At 39.6% G+C, this 13843-nt stretch overlaps 1 protein-coding gene across 2 annotated transcripts in view; it reads right to left on the reverse strand.

Annotated features, from left to right (window-relative positions):
* The window catches only part of PDGFD (platelet derived growth factor D), a 271148-nt gene that overhangs the window by 28689 nt on the left and 228616 nt on the right, over nt 1-13843 (reverse strand). For both annotated transcript variants that reach the window (XM_053595482.1, XM_053595483.1), the window contains exons 4-5: nt 13028-13090; nt 8421-8619 (exon numbers count right to left, since the gene is read on the reverse strand). In XM_053595482.1, the coding sequence (XP_053451457.1) occupies nt 8421-8619; nt 13028-13090 (262 nt within the window). The remainder of the gene's footprint in view (nt 1-8420; nt 8620-13027; nt 13091-13843) is intronic.

Raw genomic sequence — 13843 nt, forward strand, 5'->3', positions numbered from 1 at the left:
CACAAACTATCAGAACCTCTGGGACACCACAAAGGCAGTTCTAAGAGGGAAATTTATAGCACTGCAAGCCTTCCTCAAGAGAACGGAAAGAGAGGAAGTTAACACCTTAATGGGACATCTCAAGCAACTGGAAAAGGAAGAACATTCCAACCCCAAACCCAGTAGAAGAAAAGAAATAACCAAAATTAGAGCAGAATTAAATGAAATTGAAAACAAAAGAATAATACAACAGATCAATAAATGAAAAACCTGGTTTTTTGAAAAGGTCAATAAAATAGATAAACCTCTGGCCAACCTAACCAGGAAAAAAAGAGTAAAATCTCTAATATCATCAATCAGAAACAACAAAGACAAAATAACAACAGACTCGTCAGAAATCCAAAAAATCCTTAATGAATATTACAAGAAACTTTATTCTCAGAAATATGAAAATCTGAAGGAAATTGACCGATCCTTGGAAGCACGTCACCTTCCAAGACTTAGCCAGAATCAAGTGGAAATACTGAACAGGCCCATAACAAGTTCAGAAATAGCATGAACTATACAAAACCTCCCTAAAAAGAAAGGCCGGGACCAGATGGTTTCACGTCAGAATTCTACCAAACCTTTAAAGAGGAATTAGTACCTATATTACTCAACTTGTTCCAAAAGGTAGAAAAAGAAGGAAGACTACCCAACACGTTCTATGAAGCAAACATCACCCTGATCCCCAAACCAGGAAAAGACACAACAAGAAAAAAAACTTATAGACCAATATCACTAATGAATACAGATGCAAAAATATTCAACAAGATCCTAACAAACAGAATCCAGCAACACATCAAACAAATTATACACCATGACCAAGTTGGCTTTACCCCAGGGTCTCAAGGCTGGTTCAATATACGTAAATCTATAAATGTAATTCAGCACATAAACAAATTAAAAAACAAAGACCATATGATTCTCTCAATCGATGCAGAAAAAGCTTTTGATAATATACAGCATCCCTTCATGATCAGAACACTCAAGAAAAGTGGAAGTTTAGAAGGGACTAAAACTAGAAGGGACTAAACTAGAAGGGACTAAAACTAGAAGGGACTAAACTAGAAGGGACTAAAACTAGAAGGGACTTTGCTTAAACTGATAGAGGCCATCTACAGCAAACCAACAGCCAATATTATTGAATGGAGTTAAATTGGAATCATTTCCACTCAGATTAGGAACCAGACAAGGCTGCCCATTGTCTCCATTGCTTTTTAACATTGTAATGGAACTTTTAGCCACCGCAATTAGGGAAGAAAAGGCGATCAAGGGTATCCATATCGGTTTAGAAGAGATCAAACTTTTGCTCTTTGCAGATGATATGATTGTGTATCTGGAAAACACTAGGGACTCTACTACAAAACTCCTAGAAGTGATCAAGGAATACAGCAGCATCTCAGGTTACAAAATCAACATCCATAAATCGGTAGCTTTTATATACACCAACAATAGTCAAGTTGAAAAAGCAGTTAAGGACTCTATCCCATTCACAGTAGTGCCAAAGAAGATGACATATTTGGGAATTTACCTAACAAAAGACATGAAAGATCTCTATAAAGAGAACTATGAAACTCTAAGAAAAGAAATAGTTGAAAATGTTAACAAATGGAAAAACATACCATGCTCATGGCTGGGAAGAATCAACATTATTAAAATCTCCATACTACCCAAAGCAATATATAATTTCAACACACTCCCTATTAAAGCTCCGCTGTCATACTTTAAAGATCTTGAAAAAACAATACTTCCTTTTATATGGAATCAGAAAAAACCTCGAATAGCCAAGACATTACTCAGAAATAAAAACAAAACAGGAGGAATCACACTACCAGACCTCAGACTTTACTACAAATCGATAGTGATCAAAACAGCATGGTATTGGCACAAAAACAGAGAAGTAGATATCTGGAACAGAATAGAGAACCAAGAGATGAATCCAGCTACTTACTGTTATTTGATCTTTGACAAGCCAATTAAAAACATTCAGTGGGGAAAAGATTCCCTATTTTACAAATGGTGCTGGGTGAACTGGCTGGCAACCTGCAGAAGACTGAGATTGGTTTCACACCTTTCACCATTAACTAAGATAGACTCTCATTGGATTAAAGATTTAAACTTGAGACATGAAACTATAAAAATACTAGAGGAGAGTGCAGGGAAAACCCTTGAAGAAATCGGTCTGGGCGAGTATTTTATGAGGAGGACCCCCCAGGCAATTGAAGCAGCTTCAAAAATACACTACTGGGACTTGATCAAACTAAAAAGCTTCTGCACCGCCAAGAACACAGTAAGTAAAGCAAGCAAACAGCCCTCAGAATGGGAGAAGATATTTGCAGGTTATATCTCTTACAAACGTTTAGTAACCAGAATCCACAGAGAACTCAAACGCATCAGCAAGAAAAAAACAAGGGATCCCATCGCAGGCTGGGCAAGGGATTTGAAGAGAAACTTCTCTGAAGAAGACAGGCGCGTGGCCTTCAGACATATGAAAAAATGCTCATCATCTTTAATCATCAGAGAAATGCAAATCAAAACTACTTTGAGATATCATCTAACTCCAGTGAGACTAGCCTACATCACAAAATCTCAAGACCAGAGATGTTGGCGCGGATGTGGAGAAAAGGGAACACTTCTGCACTGCTGGTGGGAATGCAAACTAATACATTCCTTTTGGAAAGATATATGGAGAACACTCAGAGATCTAAAAATAGATCTGCCATTCAATCCTGTAATTCCTCTGCTGGGCATATACCCAAAAGACCAAAAATCACACCATAACAAAGATATTTGTACCAGAATGTTTATTGCAGCCCAATTCATAATTGCTAAGTCATGGAAAAAGCCCAAGTGCCCATCGATCCACGAATGGATTAATAAATTGTGGTATATGTACACCATGGAATATTATGCAGCCTTAAAGAAAGATGGAGACTTTACCTCTTTCATGTTTACATGGATGGAGCTGGAACATATTCTTCTTAGTAAAGTATCTCAAGAATGGAAGAAAAAGTACCCAATGTACTCAGCCCTATTATGAAACTAATTTGGGGCTTTCACATGAAAACTATAATCCAGTTACAACCTAACAATAGGGGGAAGTGGGAAAGGGAGGGGAGGGAGGGGGGTGGTGGGTAGAGGGAGGGGGATTGGTGGGATTATACCTGTGGTGCATCTTACAGGGGTATTTGCAAAACTTGGTAAATGTAGAATGTAAATGTCTTGGCACAGTGACTGAGATAATGCCAGGAAGGCTATGTTAACCATTGTGATTCCTTGTTTTTTTTAAAAAGTATTTTGACCCAAGTTTGGAATCAATTCAAACATCTTGATATGAAACATATTTATTTCATTTATTCCCCAGTTTCTCCTGCCTGTTGTTTACTTATAAACAGTGTGCAAATTAGAGTCACATGTTTTAGATCTTAGAGCAAAAAATGTCATGCAGACAATAATGGAATTGGTATTAGATCCTCAGAAATGGGTAACTGTTCCTGAGTTACATCTAACCATTTGAAGTCTGTAAAAATCATGTATTTGACATCTTATTATTTGGAATGAATTTAATATCAAAATATTTACTGCACTCAATATTAAAAGGCTTTTTAAAAGAGGAGTGTATTTCAAAAACTAACAACTCTTTGAGAGAAAAATGTATTTTTTATTAATAGCTTAAAATTATTAATTTGGAGTGCCTTAACAATTTTGCTCATATTTTAATCATAACACAAGCTATAAGACCAGGCTTCCTTTTTTGCCATTATGTGCTGGGATTTCTGTCTATGGCAAACACTACCGCTCTGGAAAGTCAAGTTCTCTGGGAATAAGCAAAAGAACAGATCTCAGTTAAATTTTTAATTTCTACAAATCACCTTTTAGTTAATGTCCTACCTAGTGGAGGTTGGAGCTAATCATTTCTTAATTTAGAAATGTTGAATTCTGAGCTATAAACTTGAATAAAAATACACTGCCCCTAAGTTCACAGGTATATCTTTTAAATTAATCACAGTTTAGTTTCAGTTGAACTATGGTAGTTATGCAATGATTTAGGTGGTAAACATGTAGCTTATAGAAAGAATATCCATAAAATTTCACCTAATTTTTTTTTTTTTTTTTTTTTTTTGTAGAGACAGGGTCTCACTTTATGGCCCTCAGTAGAGTGCCGTGGCCTCACACAGCTCACAGAAACCTCCAACTCCTGGGCTTAAGCAATTCTCTTGCCTCAGCCTCCCGAGTAGCTGGGACTACAGGCGCCTGCCACAACGCCCAGCTATTTTTTGGTTACAGTTTGGCCAGGGCCGGGTTTGAACCCGTCACCCTCGGTATATGGGGCCGGTGCCTTACCAACTGAGCCACAGGCACCGCCCAAATTTCACCTATTTTTATACAAATTTGCTATACTCATTAGGATGTCCATCAGAAAAGTAAGTACAGGTTGAACTTGAAACCTTTTTATTAACTTTTGGGTAGCTTTGAGGTTGAAAGCATGAGACTAATAATTATTGGCAAAAATTGGGTTTAGAACTGCAGTTATGTATAGATTTCAATCACACATACTACCCACTTCTCCATCACACCTCAGCAAACTGAAAATTGGTTATATTAACTTGTTATATTATCTTTAGTCCAGAAGCTTTTTACTTATGAGCTTCAGGTTATCTGTTACTTGTGAATTAAAAAAAAAAAAAATAGTAGACACCTTCTATGTTAACATTCTGGATTTGTACTCGGCAGCATTATCTGTCTCTTCTCTCTCCATTTTCTCCCCAAACTTTTACTGTCCTCTTGCTTTCGATTTTCAACTCTCTCCTTGAAGAGGAGGAAAAAATGTACACTCTCCTTTCTACCAAATAAAAAGAAGCAAAACATAAAACTTACCTTTAAAATACGAACTGTTCCTGCTTCATTACATAATTTCTTCACCCATCTAGTCTGTTTGCATTTTATTACAGAGTATATAAAACTGTTTCAAATATTCACACTCATGTGTTACATTAGAATTCTGCTCTTTAGAATCATGAAAAATGTCACTTTCCATCTCTCTGGGCAAATTAGACAGTTGGATCCTCAATAAATATTCATAAATGATATGGGCATGCTGCTGTACAGCACTAGTAAGACGCTACTACACGATAGAAGGAAACTTTGCTGGAATCCTGTAAAGTTAATGCTCTGACACCTAATGGACTTCCCTTATCATAGCTGTCTTCTTGTTTTCACTGTTTATTCACTGTTCCCTTCTTCATATATTAGGATTCAAGCACTAAATCTGTTGTTTTTAAATTCCCAAAGCAGAAAATACCAGCTGAAATATTCAACCTGACTCTTCTTGTTTTTGTGATCCATGCAGGTGGTTCAGCCTCACTGGAACGATAAACAATTCATCAGCACATTTAAACAAGTGCAGAAGCCGTGGCAACTTGGCAGGGTGAAGTGAAATGGCAGGAGTCTGCTTTATGGTCATTTTAAATAAGAGATTAAGAAATGGAGCCTAAGCCAATGGGGAGAGAGATGATGTTTACCTCTTCAAAAACATTAAGTGTAATGTTGCCTCAAATGCTCCTGCAAGACTATTTTAGTACCAAAGGCATTCCTTATTATTATTATTATTATTATTATTATTTGAGACAGAGTCTCAAGCTATCACCCTCAGTAAAGTGCTGTGGCATCAGAGCTCACAGCAACCTCAAACTCTTGGGCATAAGCGATTCTCTTGCCTCAGCCTTCCAAGTAGCTGGGACTACAGGCGCCCGCCACAATGCCCGGCTATTTTTGGTTGTAGTTGTCATTGTTGTTTGGCAGGCTCAGGCTAGGTTCGAACCCACCAGCTCTGGTGTATGTGGCTGGTGCTGTAACCACTGTGCTACAGGCACCGAGCCACCAAAGGCATTCTTAATAAAGTTATACTCTTCAGCCTATGGACTAAGTTTTTGTAAACTTTTAGAAATACACTAATGCTGCATTATTAAGATCTTCAATTCTACAGACATTAATTGAACATCTCATATTTATCAGAGACTCAAGAGTCTGTGCCAAGTGCTACAGATAAAGAATGAACAGTCTCTAAAATAACTGACTCTAAACACTGACCTCTTAAGAGCCATAAACAACTTCAATACCCCACCCTCCAGAAATTCTTAGGCAATGTGTCTTGGGTAGAACTAGACAGCGGTAGTTTTTAAAACTCCTCAGCTGATTTTCATCCCAAGTTGAGGCTCATAGGAGGCCCTGGATGACACATTCCTTGGAGAAAACACAGCACACAACACCTGCACCATAACAGGTCGCAGAAAGGCTGTGGAGTCCCGTGTGCTTCCCACTCTGCCTGGGGGCACATCACACGGACAGGACAAGAGACAAAGAAATCCTTCCCAACAAATTCTGAAGGAGTATTATATGTCAGGTGCTCTTGAAGCACCACAAACTGTCCCCCAAAGCAGGTGTTATTACAGGTACATAGCCAATGAGGAAACTTGAGACAGAGGAAGGATCAGGGTACCTGCTGGAAAGTCACACATTTTGTAAGTGGCAGGGTTAGGATTTGAATCCAGACCTCCTGCCTCCAACTGAACATATTTTCTAAGAAAAAAATACAATGATTTAAAAAATTAATATTTCCAGAAAAGAGGTACCTAAGGATAGCTGAAGATAATTTGTTTATTAAAAATGCCATTTTTAATATTTCTTCTGGATTTTCCAAAACATGTATTTTACTTTCTTTCAAGTTGACCTAGTAGAGATCCAAATACAGAAATGTGTTACAGAAAAGCAATTTCTTCTTTGTATCGAATCCAGTCTGAGCCCTGACAAGATTCTGTTTGAGAGTTTTAGTTTTTACTCACTACAGGAGTACATGGCATTATCTCCATAACACCGGAGTCACTGGTGACTCTCCTGTGCCCTCTTAGCTGTGCACTTCAACTATATAAGATTTATGAGCTAAGCCATACGCAGAGTCCCAGGCAGGAGTGAACAAAGTAGTGGTTGAGCTAAAGCAGTCTGGTATTTAAAAGCACCCTTAACATTACAAAGTGCAGGGAACAACCTGTATTTCAGCTAAATGACTGCATAGCTATGATGCATACCAACTTTACAAGACTTTTCCTGGAAAGTTTTAAGGGTAAAAAAAATCTTATAAAATAAAGCAAGGACACAGATTAGAAATAAGAGGTAATTACACTTCATTTCTCTAATAATTTGAGCTATATATTCCAAAAAACATTCTTATTCTAAGATCATGCCACTCAGATGTATGAGATCAGACAATTAAGTTCATGAACTCATGCTGGGAAAAGGGCAACACCCCTCGTTGCCGGACATCACCACGGTCACCTTCGCAGTGCTGCCCTTGGCCATCTGGGGACCACAGGGAGGCATGTAGCACTTTTTTTAGGATGAGTTTACAAACTTCATTGTCTGACCGTGTATGAATAAGCTATTTACTTTTTCAGAGTTTAAGTATTATTTTAACTCACGATGATCCCTCTACGTGAACGAATTCACTTCTTCTCCCCTCATTACACTTCCCTGAGACTGCCCGTTGAACTTATGCAGACATGAGTTCAGTAGTGAGTTCAGTATTCCAGACACCTCCAAACCATCCCATACCTTCTTTTCCTCTCCCTTTGGACATTATATCTCAAACCCTTGAACCATCCAGGCATGAAGTACACAGTAGATACTGATTTTTAAAAAATGTAGATTAGACATCAAATGGGTAGAGGCGAAATCTTCCAGCAGAGTTGTGGCTATTGCTTAAACAGCAGCCTCTGCTGCCACCACCAACAGGGATGGATGCAGCTGACCCTCGTTTCCATCACAGAGGTGCAGCAGACCTCTCTACTCAAACATCATCACAGGCAGGCAGGATCCTCACGTCTTCCTGGCAAGTCACTCCCCTCCTCGCCTGGCTGTCTCCACTGTGGAGTGGGGGCTCATAACATCTTATCTGCTAATGAGCCAGGATCTGATCCTGGTGATTGGTAAGTCTCTTCCAGCTCCACAGTAGGACAGATCTTTGACTGGATGAAATCTTTCTAGGTTTTAAATAACAACACAGTTTGTATAAAGCACAGATCTTCATCTAAAGTGCTATGAAACGTGAGAAGGCACGGCTAATCTTTACTTATCATCACAGGTTAAGTATCCTTAATCAGATACAACGCTCCAAAATCTGAAACATTTTGAGTACCAACATGATGCTCAAAGGAAAACTTTTTGGAGTATTTTGGATTCCAGATTTGGAGATTAGAAATACTGAACCAGTATGTAGAAATGTAAGTATTCCAAAATCCAAAATAATCCAAGATCTGAAACACCTCCTGGTCCCAAACATTTGAATACAGGACACTCAGTCTGTACTGTTAACTCTATCTGCTTATAAAGCCTCTGTCTCTTACCTTTTGACTTCCGGTCATGGTATGACCTGCCTCGATAACGAGGGGTGTCCAAATACAAATTCTCAAGATCTTCTTGCCATGACTCTGGATTGAAGTGCTTGAGCAGATCTTCCACAGTATCAAATTCTGCAATCCTTTTGTCCAGAGCATCCGCAGTGAGAGTGGGGTCCGTTACTGATGGAGAGTGATGGGATACCCCCTAAGAGTGACATACAGCTCAGTGTATTCAGAAAAAGTTCATTGCTATGAAATACAACAGTCATTCAGCTAAATGGAAGGAACATAATGTGTCATATATCTAAACAACATGCAGAAGCCACCTTGCACTGTCTTGCCACATTCTTAAATAGAAGCAATGGATCTAAGATAATCATTCGTTTTGTTTGCAAATCAAAGCCAGGTCATAAAACTTCCAGTTCATCTGAACTGTAATGATTTAAAAATACAAGTTAAATGGAAATATCAAAATTAAGTTATCTGATTTCTTGGTTCAAGGTCCTATGTCATTCATATATTAACAAATTATGGTGAGAATTCACATTTCAAACTCCGTCACACAGGTTTTGACATGTCCTAATTCATTTCACTCTCCCACACTTAGCCTCCATGTTCCCCCTTTCCAGGTCACCTGGTAATGCATGTGACGTGGGAGCAGTGTTTGAATCTACTCTGAGACATTTTGATAAAGATCTGGCACTTTAACCAATGTATTTAACATCAACAAGGATAATTAGCCATGAAACTGCCTCTCTTGACTTAAGAGTGGAGGAAACAAGCATATTGTTTTTAAGTGCTGTAGTTTTGCTAGTGACCCCAGTTGCCACTAAGACCGTCTTAGGAATACTCTTTAAAGGAGGATCGTAACATCACTAAACGTCTGGAAAGGATTGTGTATTTTGCAATGGAATACATCCCCACATAAGGTTTCCAAGCACTTACTTCACTAACCCTTGTTCAATCTAGAGGTAAATGAGCCATGATTCAAACATCTCTGTAAAAATTCATGACCCATTAACAAGGAAATAGAGAGCACAGGCCTCAAATGGTTTTTAGATGTCTTTACAGAAACTGCCAAACAAATAAAATCCCCCCAGGGGCAGTTATCTCTTATCACTAAGGAAAAATGGAAACCAATGAAAAGTTGTTTTCCTGAAATTTAACCATAGGATCCTATAGGAAACACTAGGTGCTGTTCTGTCTCACACTGCCAAGCTTGCAGCTGACATTCTTGTTCTCAGGCACAGTGTCTCTCTCTTTAGCCAATCAAGGACCAAAGGTCACAAGTGACTTGATGTTCATGTTTTCAGAGGAACAGTGTCTGTTTAGCAAAATGGACAGGTGTAAAAGCATTAATCTACCATGGGTGTGACTCACGAGCACACGAGCAGTTTTTAAATATGCCCAGGAGGGGAAAGGGAGTGGAGAGAGTAGGGTGGGACAATGAGCAAGATGGACAAATGTGTCAGGCCAACTCTGTTGTTTTATTGTTTTATTTTGTTTAGAGAAAACATACAGCTAATTTTCAGTCATCCCTCTCCTGACCAAGCCTCTCCTGCACAGGTGTGACCAGGCAATAACAGTCATTCATCTGGTGGAGTGGTCTTCGCCAGACATTACTGACGAGTCCAGAGACTTGTTAGTAGTTCAAGCCATGCTGGGGACACCTCTACAGGCACCTGTTGATATGACACGGCTCTCATCTACATACAGTTGTATTTGTTCCTCTGTTTCTGATAAGCCAGCTCTTTTATCTAGGGCAGCGGTTCTCAACCTGTAGGTCACGACCCCTTTGTAACAATGAAAATACATTGCGGCTTTAGGAAGGTTGAGAACCACTGATTTAGGGGGATGTGGGTGTGTGTGTTTCTGCCTGACACGAGCTGGACCTGACTTAAGCACAGCATTTCTGTCTTTTGCACTTCTTCTAGGATCACATGGTAGGGGTGGATGATACTTATAATTCAGCACTGTAATTCCAAATCCCTGTTCAATTTACATTCTCTGGATAATCCACAGTATTCTTGGCTCACATTCACCAAAGGTTTATAATTAGCCTGGTATCACAATAGTATGGGTCTGAGAACTACCCTGTTTCACCGAAAATAAGAGTGTCTTATATTAAGGTGTGCTCCCAAAGATGCGCTAGGTCTTATTTTCAGGGGACGTCTTATCGTTCCTGTGAGTAGGTCTTATTTTCGGAGGATGTCTTATTTTCGAGGAAACAGGGTAGGAAGTCAAAAAGAGCTGACCAAAGTTAGGAGCATGGAAGTATATAAAAGCTTTGAGATTAAAAAACAGTTCCCTCTCTTTTGAAATAAAAGCAGGGATGTCAAGCAAGCAAGCCGAGTGACAGCTTCTGCCAATAGCTCTGGGGAAATGGCTGTAGGAGTTTTGTGATGTGGTTTCTCAGGGGACCACAGTGTGTCCCCAGGTTCTCTCTCCAAGATGAAGTTGCAGGGGCTCTCAGTTCCTGAACAGGAAGGGAATCTGATCTCTTCCAACATTAGGCCGAACAGCCATGTGAACCATAGATAAAATATAAACTTAGCTTTACATCTATTTTCAAGTTTTCCCTCAGGGCCGTTAACAGAAACAAAGGTAATAGCTAAGAAAATATCAGGGGACCTAATAAACTAATGCAGACATCATATTTCCCCCTAAGGTAAATATTTTAAAACTAATTTTGAGAAAAATAACTAATTGTGTGTGGCTTCTTCAGTTGCCCAGTAAATACGATCTTATTCAGCCTTTGTTACATATTTATAAAAATCAATTCTCAAGTTGACTAAATTACTTTAAAATGAGAACAATTTGTAAAAAAAAAAAAAAATTATTTGAAAACTGTAGATCACTTTCTTTCTTTTTTGTTGACACAGAGTCTCAAGCTGTTGCCCTGGGTAGAGTACTGTGGCATCACTGCTCACAGCAACCTCAAACTCTTATGCTTAAAGTGATCCTTGTAGCTGGGACTACAGGTGCCTGACACAATGCCTGGCTATTATTGGGTTATAGTTGTCATTGTTGTTTGGTGAGCCTGGGCTGGATTTGAACCGCCAGCCTCAGTGTATGTGTCTGGCACCTTAGCCGCTTGAGCTACAGGCGCCGAGCCTGTAAATCACTTTCAACAAAAAATAGTGTGGTTTAAACAGAAGTTAACAGTAAGTCTAATGTCCCCTGCTCCACTCTCGAAGGGTCTTAAGGAATGAAATGCTGAGAACAGAAGCTAGTTTTCCCTGATCTTCCAAGAAAGCAGAGCAGCACCTTGACTCAAATCAGAAGAATTTCCAGTAGATATGAATGAACCCAAGGCTGAACCTCCCCATATGATCTACAGGAAGGGGACGGCACCTCTCCTTTTAAAGGACATGGATTATCCTTAATGAGCTAAGGGTCCTTTAAGGTTTGTAATTCTGCCCTTTGAGCAGAAATTATTAGTGCACTCTGAGTTATCATTTGTAAGAGACTTAAGAACTGGAGGGCCCCTGGATGCTCAGTCTAGGGTATGGATGCTGCCACTGGTGTCCACCTGGAGCCACTAGCCTCAGGCTGCCGAGGCCCCCCACCCCCCCCCCCCCGCTCTCCTCAGCACCACCTTCCTTGTTTTGATTTTCACACAACTGACAATGTTGTCTACACTGAGCTAGGCTCAGAGGAGACGTTCCAGACTGTGGAAAATACTCAGACAGACAAGACACTCTGAATGTCACGGTCAGAGACACCTCTCATCTCTGGATCAGAAGCCAAAGCAGGTGAATTAAATAGTCACAGAATCCATAACTGAGGAAATCCTCCCACATGAGGGGATTTAAAAAAATCCCTCCAATAGCACAAGATAACCTGTCACTTGTCACTTTAGGGAAAAAAAATCAGCTCTGACTCAGACACTTGGACCCTTGTTAGAGCTGTAGATGAGCTTTCTCCATGCTCTTGACCTTTTTATGGACAACTGCATTTATTGTCTTGTATTTTATTGCTACATAACTGCTACACATAGGATTGGTAAAAACATGGTCTGGTCTTCCTGTACAAAGTAGATAAGAAGACAGAATACTGAGAAATGACTAAATTTGGAGAAAAAAATGGGGCATGAACCACTTTAAAGCTTCAGGGTGAGTTATGTTTTATATCCAAGTCAAATAGAAGACATGCTTGATTTGCACTTAAGTTATATTACTGTAAATACTGGGATTTTGCAAGGCTGAACAGACCATTGAAAGTGCAAAGGGTAACAGTCTTCCTCTGGAATATTCAAATTATTATTTTGAAATTCCTCACTTGAGTTTGGGCCATGAACCAGTTTGATGTGTTTGATGTTTGCACAGACTGTTCTTGGAATGATCTGCTTTGAAACTGACAACGATTTAAGTCTTTGTCTAGCCTGAGTTGCTACCATAGTAAACCAGCAATTCCTGGAAACCTTTCTGAAACACAGGGAAAGGGTGTCTGACATGACCAGCTGTAACCTGAATCCAGTGAAGGAGCACGGCCTGCTTGAGTCTGGTTTTTGGTCAAGCCCCGGGTCCTTAATGCAAGTGAAGTCATTTGGGGGTTGACTTTAGCTATTTCATCAGTTTCTTTTGCTGGCAATGGAGTAATAAATTACTTACTGAAATAGAGCTTGTGACTGATTCCCAGTTGGTCTCGGAGGCTGCTGCAGGCTGGAAATCTTCCTAGAAGGCAGAAACACTTACGTGAGTCGGTAAAACGCCGTTCAATTCATCTGTGCAAAGTCTTAACCTTCTACATCTCCTTCCAACTAAGTGACAACAGAAACAGGGCTAAGTTCCTGCTGAACAGTTACCAGTTGTCTTGAGCACCTCTTCTCTTCTTAGCCTTGACATTTTCTTGTAAGGACTGGTGAAATGTAAACTGTGCAGACAGGAGTTCAAATTTTAAGTTGGCCCCCTGCTGGCTGTGTGACCTCAGGCACCCTACTCAACCTCGCCAGTCCTTTTCTTCCTCATCTCTAAAAGGTTAGTATGGAATGCTCGCATTGTAAGTTTTGAGAATTCAATACATTAATTATGTAATTATAATTGGCATGCACAATAAAATGCTTGTTAAAGAAAAATAATAACTGCTTTCCTTATTGATGTTAAACAAGGTTCCACATCATGTCGAATTTTGTCTGCCGAGCCAGTCCACAACACTGGTAATATTGTCAAAGATACACTAAAGTTCAAAGGACTGTTCTTGAGTCTAGCAACAAATGTTAGGAAGGATGACAGGGGAAGAAAATGCCTCAGAGTGACAAAGCACTACTCCCTCAGAGAGAAAAATCCAGGGCAGACCTGAGAACATGAGTTAACTCAGACAGGCCTGGAAGGGGCTCACAGAAAGAAGCTTCTCTTAAAAGGCAAACCTGTCTCATGTGTGTATGACTTTCATGTTAATTACTCTGGCAGGAAGTTAAAAAAACACAA

Source organism: Nycticebus coucang, chromosome 6, assembly GCF_027406575.1.
Source record: "Nycticebus coucang isolate mNycCou1 chromosome 6, mNycCou1.pri, whole genome shotgun sequence".
Classification (NCBI taxonomy): domain Eukaryota; kingdom Metazoa; phylum Chordata; class Mammalia; order Primates; family Lorisidae; genus Nycticebus; species Nycticebus coucang.